Raw genomic sequence first — 19491 nt, 5'->3', positions numbered from 1 at the left:
GATACCCTACATTATACGAATTCGGAAACAACAGAACACAAAAATTTCGTTCAAGAACTTACTCGTTGTTATCCACATTCGTACGAAAGTACGAATTGTACAAATTATGCCAATGTTGCAATTCTATACGATAACTTGCAATACGAATGTTCTATACAATCAACAAAAGTGCTGTACAACCTACGAACTCCATGTTTATGAAATGTGCGTGAGTGAAATAACGAAAATATATTTTCAATATATTTAACAAATTCATTACTCTCATTAATTAAGTACACGAAGCGTTGTCAATTTTATAAAAGATGAATTTTATTCAATAAAAATTTCACGTGCCTTCCACGTAGTTAAATATCATAATATCACATAATTTATGTAGATTCAGCGTATAAATACCCATCACTACTAAATCCCATTTTATGATGTCAACCCATTCAGAGCTACTAGTACGCATTGTAAATACAATACCCCATTACTACTTATATATACTTGTAACCAATGTATTTCCTCTTTTTTTTAAATATGGCATGCGACTACACTGCTTAATGTCAAGCACTGGTTTTGATTGTTCAATTTTAAATTAAAAATTGTTTACAGCCTTATGTGATGTCACTGAAAACCATGTTAGCAACTGATTTAGTCAGTGCTCCCTCCTTCTTACGCAAGATGGACTATTCTCGTCAAGAATATCCCAATGCTTATTCTAACTTAGCCCGGGGGTCATAAGTACGTGACTCAATCCGTGCCAGTTGCCGGTTTTGAGAAATTATGTGATGAAGCCAGTTGCATTCACGATACACATATTCGAACTCGTCGCAGGTTTTGAAGAAAATCGGATACAGTTGAGGTAGTACTCCGTGGTCGAGCGTGGGAAACATGTGATGCAAACAGTGATCCCCGAAACTGGTCAGTACCGCAAATTGTGACCCTTTAACATCCGCCCGGTCGATAACAGTTGCGATTTGGTAAACTCCGAAGTCAATCTCATCCCTGAAATGATTAAATGAATGCATTCGGGTAGTGAATTGAATGGAGTGTCACAATCCAACAAAAAATATCTTACGGTATTTTATCACCACTGTGGAAGATGTCCGGATGATGGTGAGCCGCGTTCAGTCCTGTCAATCCGAACAAAAAGCTAGTTACCAATAAAATGACGATCCACAATTTCAACACAGTCATTATGCTACTCGAATCAACGAGATACATAAAGGTGGGTAGAATGAATGCAATTAGATCATCTGCGAAGAAAGTGTTCCTGCCTAGTTTGTAACTTTCTACAAATCTGTAAATAAAGAAAACACTTCCAGACATACAGCTCTTTACTACTATAACCAACAAATACCTTTTCAGGTACTCCATCAGCATCATAATAGAGTATAGTATCGGTCCATAGAACCAAGCTCCAAATCGCTGAACCAAGCCTTTGTCCGGATTTGGTAGCCAGCAAAGGGCCGGCTCGAAATAAGATACCTCCAGATCAAGAACCGAATTTGCATAATGATGGTGAGACATTGCATGCGATACTCGCCATTCTCTAGAAGTTAGTACCATTAGTATTTAGTAGTTTGACGGATGAACGAAATACTAACCTATAGCTGAAGAAAGCCAAATTGAACAGTCGCATCCTCCAATTGTCTTTTTTATGAAAATAATTGTGGGCGGAAATTACAGTCCAATTGATACAAAGTCCACATGCAGCTGCCATAAGATAGCTGTTGAATTTCACCGCCAAGAAAGCAAACAGTAGTGCCGATGCTACCAGAGAATCGATGATCAAGTTGGACGTCTTAACTGGTGAATAGTCAAGCTCTGAAAGTTTTTCACGTACTCGTCGTTTTAAGGTCCGATAGAAACCGTCATCTTTAAAGGTCAACCGTATATTTCGTGGTTCTGTTGCCTCACGAACTTTAAACTTAGGAAGTAGATTTTCCGCTTTTGTTGTGAGGTGATGTGTTTCGAATAATTCCGTAATATCGGTTCCCTATTGAGGGGCGAATAAAGTAGTGTCGGCATACGTGCAAGCTTTACTAAACAAACTTACCTTTGTCAGTTGAATCCAACTTGGCCCACCTGGATGTCGTGCGGCAAAATCGGTCAAATCATATAACGTATCGTGAATTCGCCAAAGCCCTTCCGCGCCATCATCTTCTCTTCTACCTTCCAACCAGAAGTGGGGTGTTTTCAACAGAAGGTCATCACGATACGACGGATACTTATTGGTGATGGAAGTTATCAGATTGGGGTGATGAGAACCGTTCGATTTCTCCGTCATGACTGAAGCGTTGCTTTGACTAGTGTCTGCCTGAGACGAAAGTGAGTTTAGTACTATTAGTATGCTCCAGGGGTGTACACATCACAGTTTAATCGTTATTAAGTCTGACGCTGAATAATTAGTATGCCTAACGTTCACCTTCTGTGTTAACGTTAGCTGAGTGTATGTTCTGATTCTGGACAATGAACGCACTGTGAAACGGCAAGTTGTTTCGCTCAATGTAAAAATCTACGAAGGGGGTTACCCAGTGAGCGAAGATTTAATACAGATAGTGCAAATGGCATAAGTGTACTTATAATGGCTTCAAACAGCAATTAAATTATTACCTATTTATTCTCGGTGTGATGTCTATAGAAAGCTTGCAAATAGTTTCGCTGCCTCGTGCTACTATAGGACGTAAATTCAAACAAAATACTCTAATCTGGTAAGAAACCACTGTATAGCACAAATATTTGCATTCATTCTATGTAATCTGACAATCAATATGAGGCGATTTGGATTTCATAAAACGCATTTAGAAATGCAAAGTCATGGTTTTCGCAATTTATTGTTTATTTTTTAACTAAACTATTCATAAAAAGTTGGTTTCCACTTCTTCATTCTAGACTATTTATTAAAAGTTGCGTTTCAAGTTTCGTGAAAAAAAAAATTAAAAAATCTACTTCTTTATTTAAATTAAATTTTAGGGTAAGCTCAAAAAACTTGCAGTCAAAAATTTTTTGCGGTGCACATTTTTTACAAGACGTTATTAATTTTTTACAATGAATGTTCAGACAGTTTTTTTATACAGCCAACGTGTTTTGAGTTACAATGCATGGAATGAAATCTATGCCAAAATGCCTTTTTGAAGGTTAACTCTGCAGTCTACAAAATTAATTTTTGCAGTTTCATTTTAAATAAAGTTTTTGCGTATTTCCAGATCGCTTGACGTGGTAAAACCTCTCTTAAGTGACTTGAGAAAACACACAACTGAGATTCGTTTCACCATTATATGAATTATTTTGGGGTTTTCCTTGAGGATACTGACCTACGTCATTAGAGTATATGGCAAATCAAGTGAATGATTTAAACGAAATAACTAAAGGCTGTGGGTAAGCAAACTAACAAGGTCGAATAAAGGAGAAACAAATGATGTTTTTTGCTGTTATTGTGATACGGCTTGTTTAATCATAACAAGCCGTATCACAATAACAGTAGTTTAGTATGTTTAGTCATAACATTATCTTTGGATTTTATTCAGGAATTCAGCAAGCTGTATTTGTTGCCAAATTTTCAAATGGCGGAATCATTCGCCGTCGCTTCCGTTCCAGCCAAACTTTCGTGCTTTATAACGTACCTTAAGATCAACTGACATGCTTCAAACTGCATTTCATCGTACATCTTTTGGTTTCTACGAGCCAGTCACCGCCGCACTGTGGGGCAGAACCCAGAAAAGTCGCGGCAAAACTGAAAAAACAAAATTTCCATGCCTCATTTCATTTTCTACTTGCTGTAGACATGTTGTTGACTGAAAATCATGATAATTCATTCTGAAAAATAATTTAGAAAATGTGCTATAATATTGTGAAAGTGAGGCTTGTGAAATGGAAGAAAAATTTTAACAGATATTTTACAGTAGGGCATGCAAATACGTAGGAATCAATTAGCTAACTCATATGATCCTCATAAAATAGAGTATTAACTAAGAGGTAATGTTTAAGACAGTTTTTTTGAAAATAGGTTCGTAGGAGGCATAGTATGTAAAATAAGTTTTTCTGTAATTTCGGCAAATTGAAAAACAGAAAGTTCTATGTTGTTCTGCTATGACACTATTATTGACCTAAAATACAAGGTATTGACTAGTACTAAACCGAAAATCAGCTGCTACTAGTTGCGACTTACCGAGTAATTCGAGTTTTCGCAACGATTGTTTTCATGTCATTTCATGTTGAAAATCGTTAATCAGCAGTGTCCGTATCGAAACAAATTCATAGTCTTTGTTCATCTATATATCAATTGTGACAAGCTGATACATTTGTTTATATAGCGTAACTACGTTGTTTTAAAAACAAAACAAAAACGACAAAACCACTAAGCGAAAAAGATCTAACCAAGTTATTGATGGCAGCCAGATATACAAAAACCAAACGAATTGTGACATCATACTCGAGCGAGAGTAGAAATGTCAAGGGCTGTATGGGCTATCTGAGCTAGCTTTGTGTAATAACACGATGAATGACATCCAGAAAAACCTTGCATAAGGACCCGAGAAGTGAACTGCGGTTGTATTGAATAATGAAGGTTGCCCAGCATTAAAATATAATTTCTCTCAAGTTGAATTCGCTTGTACATACCAACATCCATTTTGCTCTGTGAAAAGAGGAAAGAGAGGGCGGTATCCGAGACACGACCGCATGGTTGACGTAGAACTACGTGCATTGAGACCTTTTTAGTTATTCTCGGTTATTATAACTATACTTCAAAAGAAAAGTCATTAACTTTGCATTAACGAGTACTGCCTCATTCTGAAACGATCTTTTTTTGACGTAGAACTACGTCTTGCTGCAATATTCTGGAAAAGGGGGCTAATTGAAATACCAAAAACATCGAGTGTCACGAAAATTGTTCAATACCAAATGCTTCTAACTCAGTTAGTTTTTTTCAGCAACATGCGCAAAAACGGCTCTACTCATTGCACTAATTAAAAATGTAGTTTATTTGTTTATTTTACTTCAATTTATAGTCCTAACAAATAAAAAAAAATCGGGGTCAAGTCCATTAAATATGTGATTGGATTAACCTGTGTACTTTCGAGATGACTCGCCGAACTCAAACAATCTACAACACGGCGCGCAGTGGGGCAAATTGGTCCGTTGGTGCGACAAAACCTCTTAACTCCTTAACAGTTGTTTCCACAGTGTTCATGTCTACGGCAATGTTGTTCACCATAAAAACATCTTTTTGAAAAATGTATTCAGGCAGCTTTAATTTTTTTTTCTGCAGATGGCGCTGACATCTATCTTCTGAATAAATGATGCTAGCAATTTTGTTTCTTCGGGAAAGTTGTTTATATCATCAATTGACATAAAGTTGTCGAACATATTACAACTGTAGGACTGACCGTGAACAAGATAAAGTTATTTTCTTTATTCATAAACCCAAAATTTCAGTAATTAGTTATAACTAAGACTTAAGTACACATGTTTCAATTTCAGATGTATTCGAACTTTTGAGTCATCATGAAATGAATTATTGATAGTTTGTAATTGACTGTCTATAGTTTTTAGTCAACCTGTGATGTGTCACAATTTTAAAGAAAGAATATAAAATATAATTTCAATGTTATTGTTTGTGACAAAGTATTTCAAATAGGAACATTGTTCAATTGAAGATTTGTTGGTCATGTTCCCTTACTGAGAGCTACTCTTGTTTAATTTAATTCCATTTAACATGGATACTAAACGCTTACTTTTGTTCAAAACACTGATCACCCAATAACAAACTGTTTCCTAGTAATAATAATTATTTCGAGGGGTCTTCATTCTGCTAGACGTCATTTTTGAAAGACCCCCAAACACAATTATGGTCGTGTTGCATACACCGGCATTCAGCAAAGTCTATTGTAGGAAAAAATATCGATACGGACACTGCTGATTAACGATTTTTAACATGAAATGACATGAAAACAATCGTTGCGAAAACTCGAATTTCTCGGTAAGTCGCAACTAGTAGCAGCTGATTTTCGGTTTAGTACTAGTCAATACCTTGTATTTTAGTTCAATAATAGTGTCATAGCAGAACAACGTAGAACTTTCTGTTTTTCATTTTGCCGAAATTACAGAAAAACTTATTTTACATACTATGCCTCCTACGAACCTATTTTCAAAAAAACTGTCTTAAACATTACCTCTTAGTTAATACTCTATTTTATGAGGATCATATGAGTTAGCTAATTGATTCCTACGTATTTGCATGCCCTACTGTAAAATATCTGTTAAAATTTTTCTTCCATTTCACAAGCCTCACTTTCACAATATTATAGCACATTTTCTAAATTATTTTTCAGAATGAATTATCATGATTTTCAGTCAACAACATGTCTACAGCAAGTAGAAAATGAAATGAGGCATGGAAAATTTGTTTTTTCAGTTTTGCCGCGACTTTTCTGGGTTCTGCCCCACAGTGCGGCGGTGACTGGCTCGTAGAAACCAAAGGATGTACGATGAAATGCAGTTTGAAGCATGTCAGTTGATCTTAAGGTACGTTATAAAGCACGAAAGTTTGGCTGGAACGGAAGCGACGGCGAATGATTCCGCCATTTGAAAATTTGGCAACAAATACAGCTTGCTGAATTCCTGAATAAAATCCAAAGATAATGTTATGACTAAACATACTAAACTACTGTTATTGTGATACGGCTTGTTATGACTAAACAAGCCGTATCACAATAACAGCAAAAAACATCATTTTTTCTCCTTTATTCGACCTTGTTAGTTTGCTTACCCACAGCCTTTAGTTATTTCGTTTAAATCATTCACTTGATTTGCCATATACTCTAATGACGTGGGTCAGTATCCTCAAGGAAAACCCCAAAATAATTCATATAATGGTGAAACGAATCTCAGTTGTGTGTTTTGTCAAGTCACTTAAGAGAGGTTTTACCACGTCAAGCGATCTGGAAATACGCAAAAACTTTATTAAAAATAAAACTTTGCAAAAATTAATTTTGTAGACTGCAGAGTTAACCTTCAAAAAGGCATTTTGGCATAGATTTCATTCCATGCATTGTAACTCAAAACACGTTGGCTGTATAAAAAAACTGTCTAAACATTCATTGTAAAAAATTAATAACGTCTTGTAAAAAATGTGCACCGCAAAAAATTTTTGACTGCAAGTATTTTAAGCTTACACTAAAATTTAATTTAAATAAAGAAGTAGATTTTTTAATTTTTTTTTTCACGAAACTTGAAACGCAACTTTTAATAAATAGTCTAAAATGAAGAAGTGGAAACAACTTTTTTATGAATAGTTTAGTTAAAAAATAAACAATAAATTGCGACATTATTTGAAATATTTGTTTTCTAATGATTTTGAGCAATTTGCGTAATCATTTTATTTCAACAAACTTTTAACACATAGCTTTTCAAATTCATCCGTTTTTATTTTAAATTGAGGTTGAGAAAACGAATTGTATCGAACAGAACCAAAAATTCTAGATTGGAGATTGAATTTCTAGATAGTAACCAACCCTATTTTGATTTGCCGTTTCAAACCTCATCATATGTCATCAAGAAACACTTTTAAAACAAACGCCAAATTTAGGAAAAGAAAATTTTTCAAAAAGAGAATGAAGAATTGTTTGACATTCTAACTTTTTTTTTCTTCTATGGATTCTCATTATTGTGAACAGTATTGCCTTTTATATTTACTAATTATGTCCATCTAACCATTAATTAGGTATATAAATCAAGTCAAGAGAAATTCACTGCCGTGAGATGACAAAGTGACGTAAGAGCCATTTTTTATCCGAAGACCTATCTTTTGGTATCTTCCTTTTCGTTGTTACTTATTCGTACGTTGCATATAGTCAAAAAAACAAAGTGACGTAGGCACCCATTTCAATACAAAAGTGACCAGAAATTCATTCATTTTTGGGCAGTACTGAAAAGCTGATCACTTGGATCAAAACTCAATACTCATTTTGGATTCCATTGGCTAGAATGCTCAAAAAATATCGATGCAGTATAAATACATCGATGTTCTTTTTTTTTTTTTTCATCTATAGTTTATTTGACACGGCACAAATACAATTCAATGTTTAACGGCGCCAATTATATCTGGTAGCTTACTTTCTAAAGTATCTTAATAACTAAAAGCAAATTTTTTATCCTCGCTGCCGACTACGAGCTGAAACTAAATCTAACTTAAAGCTAGAATATTTTGCATTAAAAGCACAGGTTTGCTGTTTGATGGTTTTCGTTGCCATAGGTAAGCAGCATATTAAATTTGTTCCGCTGCTGGGCCAAGATATTACGGACTGGCATATTGGGTTGTTTCCATCGGGCCTTGAGAGTATCGTGCGGGTCTGATTGCTGTTTCCGGATCCGGGGTCTTAACGTGTTCTTGTCGTTTGGTTGGATGTAGGCGGAAGGGGATAGGACTAAACTGGGGCGTGGATGGATTTCAGGAAAACGTATATAAGGGACATGTAGGATAGGTCACGGCTCGCCAAGACATCACGAACTGGAACAGCCGGCTGCCTACCTTCGGCCTGCAGGGAAGCTATTAATCTAGACCTGGCGTCACGGTGTACAGAGCATGACCAAACAACGTGCTCTATGTCGTGATAACCTTCACCACAGGCACAGATACCACTCTCCCCGAGCCCAACACGACGGAGATGCGCGTCAAATCTATAGTGATTGGACATAAGCCGGGACATCACGCAAATGAAATCCCGACCTACATCCAACCCCTTGAACCACGGGTTCGTCGATACCTTGGGGATTATGGAATGTAACCACCTTCCCAGTTCCCCCTTGGTCCAAGAATTTTGCCAACTGATGATCGTATTCTGACGTACAAATGCGAAAAATTCATTAAAGGCAATTGGTCTTTCATATATATCACCGTTTGTTGCGCCAACCTTAGCCAAATAGTCCGCTTTCTCATTACCCGGTATCGAGCAGTGAGAAGGGACCCACGCTAAGGTAATCTGAGTAGATTTTTCGGATAAAGCACTCAGATGTTCCCGTATTTTCCCCAGGAAATACGGAGAGTGCTTAACATCTTTCATCGATCGGAGAGCCTCAATGGAACTGAGACTGTCCGTAAAGATGAAATAATGGTCCGTGGGCATTTTTTCGATAATCCCTAGGGTGTACTGAATTGCAGCTAATTCTGCGACGTAAACAGAAGCAGGATTATCGAGCTTATGGGAGACGCTTGAATTGTTATTGAAGATACCGAAGCCAGTGGACCCATCAAGAAGTGATCCGTCAGTGTAGTACATATTGTCGCAGTTGATGTTTCGATATTTATTGGAAAAAATTTTAGGGATCTGCTGCACGCGTAAATGGTCCGGGATTCCACGAGTTTCTTCTATCATGGATGTATCGAAAAACACAGTAGAATCAGAAGTATTTGATAAGTCGACACGATTTGGAATATTCGAAGAAGGGTTAATATTTTGGGACATGTGACTGAAATACAATGTCATAAAACGGGTTTGAGAATTAAGTTCGATTAACCTTTCAAAATTTTCAATCACGGGACGGTTCAAGACCTCACATTTGATTAGAATACGAGAAGACAGGCTCCAGAAGCGGTTTTTCAATGGTAGTACTCCAGCTAAGATCTCCAAACTCATCGTATGGGTCGATTGCATGCAACCCAAGGCGATACGCAAACAACGATATTGTATTCGCTCCAGTTTGATCAAATGTGTGTTTGCTGCGGAGCGGAAGCAGAAACACCCGTACTCAATAACAGACAGTATCGTTGTTTGGTAAAGCCTTATAAGGTCTCCTGGGTGGGCTCCCCACCATTGTCCGGTTATTGTACGAAGAAAACTCACTCTTTGTTGACATTTTTTCATCAGATACCTCACGTGACAACCCCAGGTGCTTTTAGAGTCGAACCAGACACCAAGATATTTGTGTACCAAAACCTGAGAAATCGTTTTACCCATTAATTGTGTTTGAAGCTGAGCAGGTTCATGCTTCCTAGAAAAAACTACTATCTCAGTCTTCTCCGGAGAGAATTCCATACCTAGCTGTAAAGCCCAAGCAGACAAATTGTCCAAGGTATCTTGCAATGGTCCTTGCAAATCGGCAGCTTTGGCTCCTGTAACAGAGATTACAGACATTCGTCGATGTCATTTACATAAAAGTTGTAAAGAAGGGGGCTTAAACATGAGCCCTGGGGAAGACCCATGTAGCTAATGCGAAAAGTTGCCAAATCGCCGTGCGTAAAATGCATGTGCTTTTCGGACAACAAATTGTGCAAGAAATTGTTCAAAATTGGAGAAAATCCTTGTCGGTGAAGTTTACCCGAAAGAATGTCAATAGAAACGGAATTAAAAGCCCCCTTAATGTCCAAGAACGCAGACGCCATTTGTTCTTTGCGAGCATACGCCAGCTGAATATCTGTTGAAAGCAACGCAAGACAATCATTCGTCCCTTTGGCACGGCGGAAGCCAAATTGAGTATCTGATAGTAGACCATTTGATTCGACCCAGTGGTCTAAACGACGGAGTATCATTTTTTCCATCAATTTCCGGATACAGGATAGCATTGCAATCGGCCTATAAGAGTTGTGATCAGAAGCTGGTTTCCCTGGTTTTTGGATGGCGATCACCTTCACTTGCCTCCAATCCTGCGGTACAATGTTTTGCTCCAGGAACTTATTGAACAAGTTCAACAAGCGCCTCTTGGCATTGCCGGGTAGATTCTTCAATAAGTTGAATTTGATTCTATCTAACCCAGGCGCGTTATTGTTACAGGACAGGAGGGCAACTGAAAATTCTGCCATCGTAAAAGGTGATTCTATCGCGTCGTGGCCCGGAGACGCATCGCGAACAATGTTTCGCTCAGGAACAGAGTCCGGACATACTTTCCTGGCAAAATCAAATATCCACCGACTTGAAGACTCCTCGCTTTCGTTGACCGTTACGCGATTCCGCATTCTTCGGGCTGTGTTCCAAAGAGTGCTCATCGATGTCTCCCTCGACGTCTCGTTCACGAACCGACGCCAATATCCGCGTTTCTTTGCTTCAGCCAAACTTTTAAGCTTGGTATCAAGCTCCGAATACCGTATATAGTCGCCAGGTATACCTCCCTTCTGGTAGGCCAAAAACGCGTCGGATCTTTGCGTGTAGACATCGGAGCACTCTTGGTCCCACCACGGAGTGGGAGGCCGTTCTTTAATCGTTACGCCAGGATATTTCTTCGTTTGGGCTTGCAACGCGGCGTCGAGAATCAAGCCCGCGAGGAGGTTGTATTCTTCAAGTGGTGGATGATGTTGAATCGAATCGACCGCTTTTGAAATCATTTCCTCGTATAACTTCCAATCGACATTCCGTGTGAGGTCATACGGAATGTCAACTGGTCGCATGCGAGTTGACCCGTTAGTAATTGAAATAAGAATAGGCAAATGGTCGCTACCGTGAGGATCGAGGATTACCTTCCATGTGCAATCCAACCGTAGCGACGTCGAACATAAGGATAGATCCAAAGCGCTTGGTCGCGCTGGAGGTTTCGGGATACGTGTCATTTCACCGTTGTTTAAAATAGTCATGTCGAAGTCATCGCAAAGGTTATAGATTAAAGAGAAGCGGTTATCATTGTAAGGGGAACCCCAAGCCACACCATGAGAGTTGAAGTCTCCCAAAATCAAACGTGGCGAGGGAAGAAGTTCTATTAAAGAGCAGCCGTTGCCCAACCTGTGCTCTGGGAGGAATACATATTGCGGCAATACAAAGCTCTTTACCTTGTATTGTCATTTGACATGCGACAACTTCGATGCCTGGAATCGAGGGGAGGTTAATACGATAGAAAGAATAGCACTTTTTAATCCCTAAAAGTACTCCTCCATATGGGGTGTCTCGATCAAGGCGAATAATATTAAAATCATGGAAGTTGAGATCAATATTGAAGTAAGCCAAGTTTCGCAAAGGGAAAATGCATCGCATTTGTTTTTATTTATCAGAACTTTAAACGAATCATTTTTTGTCAAAATACTTCTACAATTCCACTGTAAGACAGAGATAGAATCCTTCATATACAATCGCTGCAAGGAGGGGCCATTGGGCAGTCAACTGCTTCAAAAATGATCTAACTGTTGGGAGGAATGCTGTAAGAAAAATTTTAATTGGATCGGGTACATTGAAATTTTCAAAAATCCAGTCCACAATGTCAGAAAAATTTACTAATCCAGAGTTTGTTTCATCAACTGGATGTGCAAAAGGAACAACTGGGGTTTTAGATGTTCCTGGCAGTGCTGGGAACTCCTTCTGGGACTTTAAATTTGCAAGCCCAGGAGGAGTTTGCTTCGGTTTTTCCGCTGCACTGTTTGGTTTGTTCGTACTTTTCATTACACTTTGGGAAATCTTAGGACCTTTACGGGGAAGTTTAGGAGAAGAAACATTTTTCCTCTTCCTAGACTCCCCAGGATTGGCATAAGATGTTCCCGCTGATGAATCGTCAGAATCGGTTTCATCAGAGGACAACAGATCAAAGGGGTTTGATGTTATGGTATAAGTGGTCACGGTCTTCTTCAGCATCTCAGCATAAGAACGCTTTGAACGCTCCTTAAGTGACCGCTTGATTTTATCTCTGCGCTGCATGTACACCGGGCATGTGGAGAGCTCATGCTGGTTTTCCCCACAGTGAATACATTTTTCAGCATTAACACTGCAAGAATCTTCCGCATGAGTCTCCCCACACTTGCTACATCGTGCCTTATTGCAGCAGTAGGCGGCTGTGTGGCCTAACTGCTTGCAATTGGTGCAATTCATAACACGGGGTACATACAATCGCACAGGCAGACGAACCCGGTCGATCGAGACGTGGCTAGGGAGTGCAGATCGGGCAAACGTAACGCGAAACGAGTCTGACGGAGTGTAAACTTTTTTACCGCCGACGAGAGACATGGACCGCAATTGCTTACAATCCAAAATCTTCGCCTGTGTTTCGGTATTTTTGAAGCAACCGGTTGCGCTTTTTAGGATACACTCGACAGACAGACTCGAATCGGTTATGACACCGTCGATCTCCACGTCTCGTGCGGGTATGTAAACGCGATACTCGCGTGTGAAGAGCTCAGAGCAAGCGATAGCATTGGCCTGTGCCAGATCACTGACCACGACACGGAGCTTGTTAGGTCGGACCTTGGAAATTTCGGTCACGGCCTTGAACCCCTTCGTCAGGTCCTTAGAAATTTGCAGTATGTTTAATCGCTTTGAATTCACTCCTGCCTTTGGACGAAAATAAACAGTATAGCTGCCCTGTTGAGATCCGTCCGGGTAAAGCCTGGGGCGAGGGGGGACTGGAGAATGAACAGGGGAGGGGTAACAGAAGGGTCAGGGTCAGGGGGGTTCGGGGATGGTGGCACGGGAGGCGAGGGATCTATATAAATGTAGCGCACTAGCGCACTAGCGCCGACAAGAACACGTACCTATTTGCTTTTTCCTTCCAGCAGTGATTGCACCCAAAGTAGCCAGCAGCACCAGTACAGCAGCACCAATACAGCCACCAGCAGTGAGCCGGGAGTGAGATCACTCAGCACAGCGACACGACTCGACTGTAAACTGATGGCCTTGAATTAGAAAGATCTATTCACTGTGCACAGATCAAAACTGCAGCTGGTATTTTGCACCAATACAGCCAAAGTTGCGAGCCGGGTACAGAACGTAGCGACACAACTCACAACCTAGTTGGCCTTTAGCGCGAATAATACACTCTTTTGTTTGGCTATTCGTACACACGGACCGGATTGTAATAGAACGACCACTTTGCACGTCCGTTTCGTTGTTCGACGCGGAATGCCATCGATGTTCTATTTGAATTACTAATTTGTACCAGTTGTGCTTGGTCTTGACGAGTAATGGAAGATTTGATGTATTTTTTGAGGTAAAAATGTTTTTTACCAGGATTTAACACCGAATTAAACGATTAAACGACTGACAATTCATTTTTCTTTGCGGTGCCCATCATCTACGCCCGAAAATTTTCTGAGTGAACTGTGAGGATTATTATCTTCGAAATCAGCAGAAACGACCTGACGAACCATTCGGTGTAATTAATTTCGACTTGTGAATCAATCGGAGCTGAATAAATCACTTTCGTTTCTCATATGAGAGGCAATTGTTCTCACTAGTGTGAGTACCCTAATGGCTTCCACAATGCTCAGCTGCTCGAGACGAGCTTTGTTAGCATGAACATGCCCTATGTCTCCAAATCCGTACTTTTGACAGAGTATCAACGAACGGGGATCAGAACATTATTAAAGTACATATATTACAAAAATCACGGAAGTAACACGAACTTCGTCTGTGTGTATTCAACCCTTCCTTTTCTTCATTGCGTCGAGGTGGATCCAGCGAAAAGCACCAACGAGCAGCGGGAAGCAAAAAAAAACAATCGCAAAAAATGCTTTTTACTTTAGCTTTAAAAGTAACGAAACAACGATAACCATGATTCGCACACACTGCGACACGATAACACCGCAGTAGATAGTATCGGATGAAAGCGACATTGAACTTTACTCACCGTGAGTTGGAGAGCACCTAAATACTTATATAGGTACTGCCATAAACGCTAAAAAAAAATATCGTACAATAACGAGATCAACAAATACGATATTGACGAAGATAAAATTTTACAAATATGATAGATTTCAAAATAATACTCTTTACATTAATTCGTTTTTTAACCCATACAGGTACATTTTCTCCTTTTTCAAGATGCCTACTCAACGACAATTTGAGGTCAACAAGATATAAAGGTAGATAATCACTCTACAATTATGAGTCAGTCAATTGGAAGCCTGCATGTAGAAAAATAAGTAAAAATCCAGAGAAATGATTTATCAACAATGTTTTACCGTCTAGTTATTTGTTCATATGTGTTCTTTCGATCATCAATGGGTTTCACTTCAACTGATTTATGTAGGTCATTTGAAATGTAAAATATTACTTGCATAGTAAAAAGATCATAACGAATCACTTTTGCTATTCAAAATGATGGAAGATCATAAAATATACCTAATAAAATTATGCATGGTTGTAACAGCTTGCAATTTTAATCTTACAAATAGTGAATAATCTACCAAAACAATAGTCATATCTAGTTTAGCGTAACGACTAACGGCATGCCTCCTTTGGATTGGCCAATCTAACCTTGTGATACAGAGTGTTATCTTTGTAAGCATCATAAAATTGCAAAGTCTAGGTCAGAAGAAGTCGATCAATTCCATCTAAAAATAACTAGATACTCTGACTGTAGAGCTTATCGATACTAATCTTATCTAAACTAGCCGGCGAAAAAATCGCTTAATCACCACCAGAACAATCGAACCATAACATAACGGAGTGGAACGAGTGACACATGAGAAAGGAAATGCTTAAATTAAGTCTCGCAATCTAATAGACATGGTAATGAAAGTTGACCAAGTTCCTGCGTATGTAATGAATGGTTTTGGTGACAAAAATCATCGATTTCTGCTTAGTTAGTAGTAAACTGAAATTACTAACCAACCTACCGATTAACTGAAGTCCCACGCAGAAGTTGAAGTCTTGTACAATCATTGTGTCTTCCCGATTCGCACAAATGTTGCACAGAAATCGCACAATAAATGTGTGAAACGCATAACGCAACAGTTGTACTGCGAATACATTGGCATAGAATGAAATCAGAATATGTATCATATACCGACACTTTATTTCTCACGTCGAGTGTATTAGTGACTAGACTAGACACATCACATACAATTTGCAGGTTGCTCTTTCGCTTCTCTTTCGGTTCGGATTGCGACGCGCAAGGCGATATTTCGTTGCTTCACGAAATGAGCGAGACACCCGTGCTGTACATACTTGATACCATAGTGTTGTTAGTCTCACTCATAGGCCGTTGACATACTGGCGCGTTCTGCGTTGCGGAGACGGTTCGCCTCACCGCGGGTTAATGTACAGCTCTACTTAGCGCTGTACATTAACCCACGGCAAGGCGAACCGTCTCCGCAACGCAGAACGCGCCAGTATGTCCCAAGTATGATGACAGTTCTACAAGGTATGCTATTCACGTCGATGCATTAGTATTAGTGATCGTTATGAACTTTTTCCAATTTTGTATGACATTTGAAATGATTTTGCATTTTAAACTAAACTTATAAAACATACTTTCCTGAAAAGTTATAGAAATGATGTTGAAACATGTTTTATTTTTGGGTAATACATAAACATGCTGCGGTTTAGGTAAAATATGCTATTTTTCATCAATTTGCCGGTAACCTTTTTGCACTTTTCGTTTTTTTATTGTAGTCTAATAGCGCTTCTAAATTGAGTCGCTTTGTTTCATACAGTAACAAAAGTCATGAGCTATGACAATGACTAAGATTATGCTCCAACTATTAGAAATATAGCATTTTTATATATTTTATTTCGACATATTGTCGCAATTTTTCACACTAAATCTAAATTAATATCAATTTCTAGTGTGTTTCAACTGGAGATTCACTCTCCAATTAAAAAAAGCAAATATAAAACAACATAAAACGAGAAATTTCCGAGAATGTTCCGAATTCCATACAAAAAACGAAAATTTTCATAACGAGATTTGTTTGTGTGCGTGGATAGATAAAAATGTGGCATACCTTGTAGAACTGTCATCATACTTGGCAGTATGTCAACGGCCATACTGTCGGTGCGTGCTTGCTGCTATTCAGAGGAATGCATGAAGAAGAAAAAGTATCTCGAAAGCGTGTGTGCAAAAGACTTGAAAAGCGTAGCATATGTCTCGTCCTCAAGCAGAAAGGAGGATAATGGTTTTGCTTCTCGCTCGCTTTGCAATGCTGCTTGATACCAGTTGAAACTGTTTAGGTGTAGTAGTTTGGAGCTGCCAATTACATTGGAGAAACGCTAGAGCATTAATTGCGTTATGCCCAACACGCAATCATTGTACTGGTTTCGAATTACATCAACAATTGCGCTAAAAACGCACAATTTTGTACTGGTTTCGCACCATCCAACTTTTGCGTGCAGTTGCAGGTAAGACGTATTGCGATATCAGGTAAGACGTATTGTTCGCTAAATTAAACAAATATTCTAGTACAGCAAACGAGTGCTAATGCGAATACTGACGCTTTACGGCTTATGTTGTTGACACCGGTGACCCTTACGGTAACAATAACAACCAAAACCCATTAACCGTTTAATGATCGCGTTGCTTCTGACCAAAAGTAATAGACATCAACAATGATCGGAAAACAAAGATTTGCGGCCAAAATATTTTTTGATGTCCTGTTTTGTTCTCTAGAAGCTTTTATCGTATAAGAAAATTGTTGTAATGTAAGGCTATCCATAAGACCACGTGAGTTGAAGCAAATATCATTTCTTTCATTCTTTCATGTATTCAAAAAATTATACTAATTTTTTACGTTCTCAGCGTGTTTTGGACCAAATTGGTATGATATACGAAGAATTTCGTTGATAAATAACCCAGAAATTAAAAAGTTAAAGAAAAATGAAAATTAATTCATCATTTCTATAAAAACACAAATTTTCTGCAAACTGTTAACATAGATTCTTAAAACTAATATAATAAGCTCTGAATTGTATTGAAACATACTTTTTTTGTTCACACACACATTTATTTGACACGGCACAATACATCATTAAAACTTACTATAACAGCTTTAGCAGGGTTTTATAAATTTCCACATATCTGAAAGAGGTAACTTTGGAAGCATTTTTCAACATGAATCAATAATCCCCAACAAGCAACGAGGGCGGTCTACCCAGTCAACCACAAATCGTATATCAATGAATGAAAACTATCGTAAATATATCTCAACGAAGTCGAAATCGTATACAACGCTTAATATCATGCGCAGAAGTCATTTTTTCATCGCATATCATACCGGAGGCTGACTGTTTTGTTTACATTGCTTTAAGTCGGATATTTTTGTATATCGATACTCATAGATATAATGAATTGAAAATTATCCTGTACTGTTATAATTGAATAAACAGCAATCGTTTTAATAATTTTGTATCTGGTACCATGAAGCCGAGTTGCATTGTGCCGTGTCAAATAAACAATTTGATAAAAAACAACGATAGAAAATTTTTGAAAATCACGTTTTGCTTAGAAAATGCAGATCTTTCTGATGATATAAAAAACTGATACAGCTAAACAACCCAATGGCCCGGAAATACGCCCAATTGAGACATTTTAATACCCATTACCAAATTTATTCAGTTATTTTTAAGTTTGCTTATACTTCCTGGTGCGGCCTACATGTAGGGATTTCCGAGGCCGAAGAAAAGATGATTGAGAATGTTCCAGACCTCTCCATCCTCTGGAAGGAAAGGGTCCCATACAAATGAAACACAAATTTCTGCATAACTAAGAACTAATCAAGTAAATGTTACCAAATTTAGCATGTGAATATTAATGAAAGCAAGAAATAATTTAAATGGTGGATCGAAACCGTTCCCTCTTCTACTCTTACGGAAGGAAGGGCTCCCATACAAATCAAACACAAATTGCTGCATAACACGGGAAATGACCGAGCAGATGGAACAAAATTTGGCATGTGAAGGTTTTTGAAGCGACAAATGATTCTTTGATAATTTGACACTCCTCCCTACATTGGAAGGGGAGGGGGAGGCTTTCATACAAATGAAACAGATATTTCAACCAATTTTTTCGGGAAGCAACCTAAAATGAATGGAAAACTGCACAGTAGCCAAAAATCAACCCCAGACGCCATTTTTAAATCCCAGATGTAAACTTCAGGTTTCTGGAAAACAGCCGAATATTGCCGAATACCACCTAATATTCGTATTTCCGGAACCAGAATAATGCAGAGGCCAAAAACTGACTCCACATGGCATTTTTAAATCCAAAATGGCGACATCCGAAAGTGACCAAATACCCCCAATATGTGTATTTCCGGAATCGTGATGATTCACAAAGGCCAAAAGTCGACTTAAGACACCATTTTGAAATCCAAGGTGACGACTTCTGGTTTCTGGAAAACAGCCGAAAGTGACCAAAAACCACCCAATATGGATGTTTTTAATCGTGATGAAGCACAGAAGCCAAAAATCTAAATCAGACACCTTTTTTTGAAGGTGAGTTCCGGTTTCTGGAAAACAGCCAAAAATTGACGAATATTAATTAAAACAGGTATTTCCAGAATAAGAATGGTGTTCAGAGGCTAGAAATTGACTCTACATACGATTTTGAAATCCTACTTCACGACTTCCGGTTTTTTGAAAACAGCCAAAAACCAACTAATATCACCTGAGCAGATTGATGCTCAGACGCCAGAAATTGGCCCCACATGCAATTTGCGGAATCAAATAAGAATGTTTAAAAATATTTAAATAAAAAAATATGGGCGGAACGTAGTTTGCCGGCTCAGCTAGTGAATGATACAATGATACACTTCTATTTATTTTACAAATTTTCTTTCGTTTCCTTCGTAAATTTAACGGGGTTCTATTCTGAAGTGCT

General features: G+C 38.5%; 1 protein-coding gene across 4 annotated transcripts in view; it reads right to left on the bottom strand.

The window, feature by feature from the left end:
* Positions 1 to 284: 284 nt before the first annotated feature.
* Positions 285 to 19491, bottom strand: part of LOC129726755 (cytochrome b5-related protein-like) — a 34589-nt gene continuing 15382 nt past the window's right edge. For 2 of the 4 annotated variants that reach the window (XM_055683820.1, XM_055683819.1), the window contains exons 2-6: positions 2042 to 2298; positions 1590 to 1981; positions 1343 to 1534; positions 1061 to 1282; positions 285 to 987 (exon numbers count right to left, since the gene is read on the bottom strand). In XM_055683820.1, coding sequence (XP_055539795.1) covers positions 696 to 987; positions 1061 to 1282; positions 1343 to 1534; positions 1590 to 1981; positions 2042 to 2272 — 1329 coding nt within the window. In that variant the 5' untranslated portion in view covers positions 2273 to 2298 and the 3' untranslated portion in view covers positions 285 to 695. Of the gene's footprint in view, positions 988 to 1060; positions 1283 to 1342; positions 1535 to 1589; positions 1982 to 2041; positions 2303 to 3608; positions 3642 to 19491 lie in introns of those variants that run through there. The other 2 variants (XM_055683817.1, XM_055683818.1) reach the window with 2 other exon arrangements.

This window comes from Wyeomyia smithii, chromosome 3 (genome assembly GCF_029784165.1).
Source record: "Wyeomyia smithii strain HCP4-BCI-WySm-NY-G18 chromosome 3, ASM2978416v1, whole genome shotgun sequence".
Taxonomy (NCBI): Eukaryota; Metazoa; Arthropoda; class Insecta; order Diptera; family Culicidae; genus Wyeomyia; species Wyeomyia smithii.
This window is presented reverse-complemented; position numbering and strand designations above follow the sequence as displayed.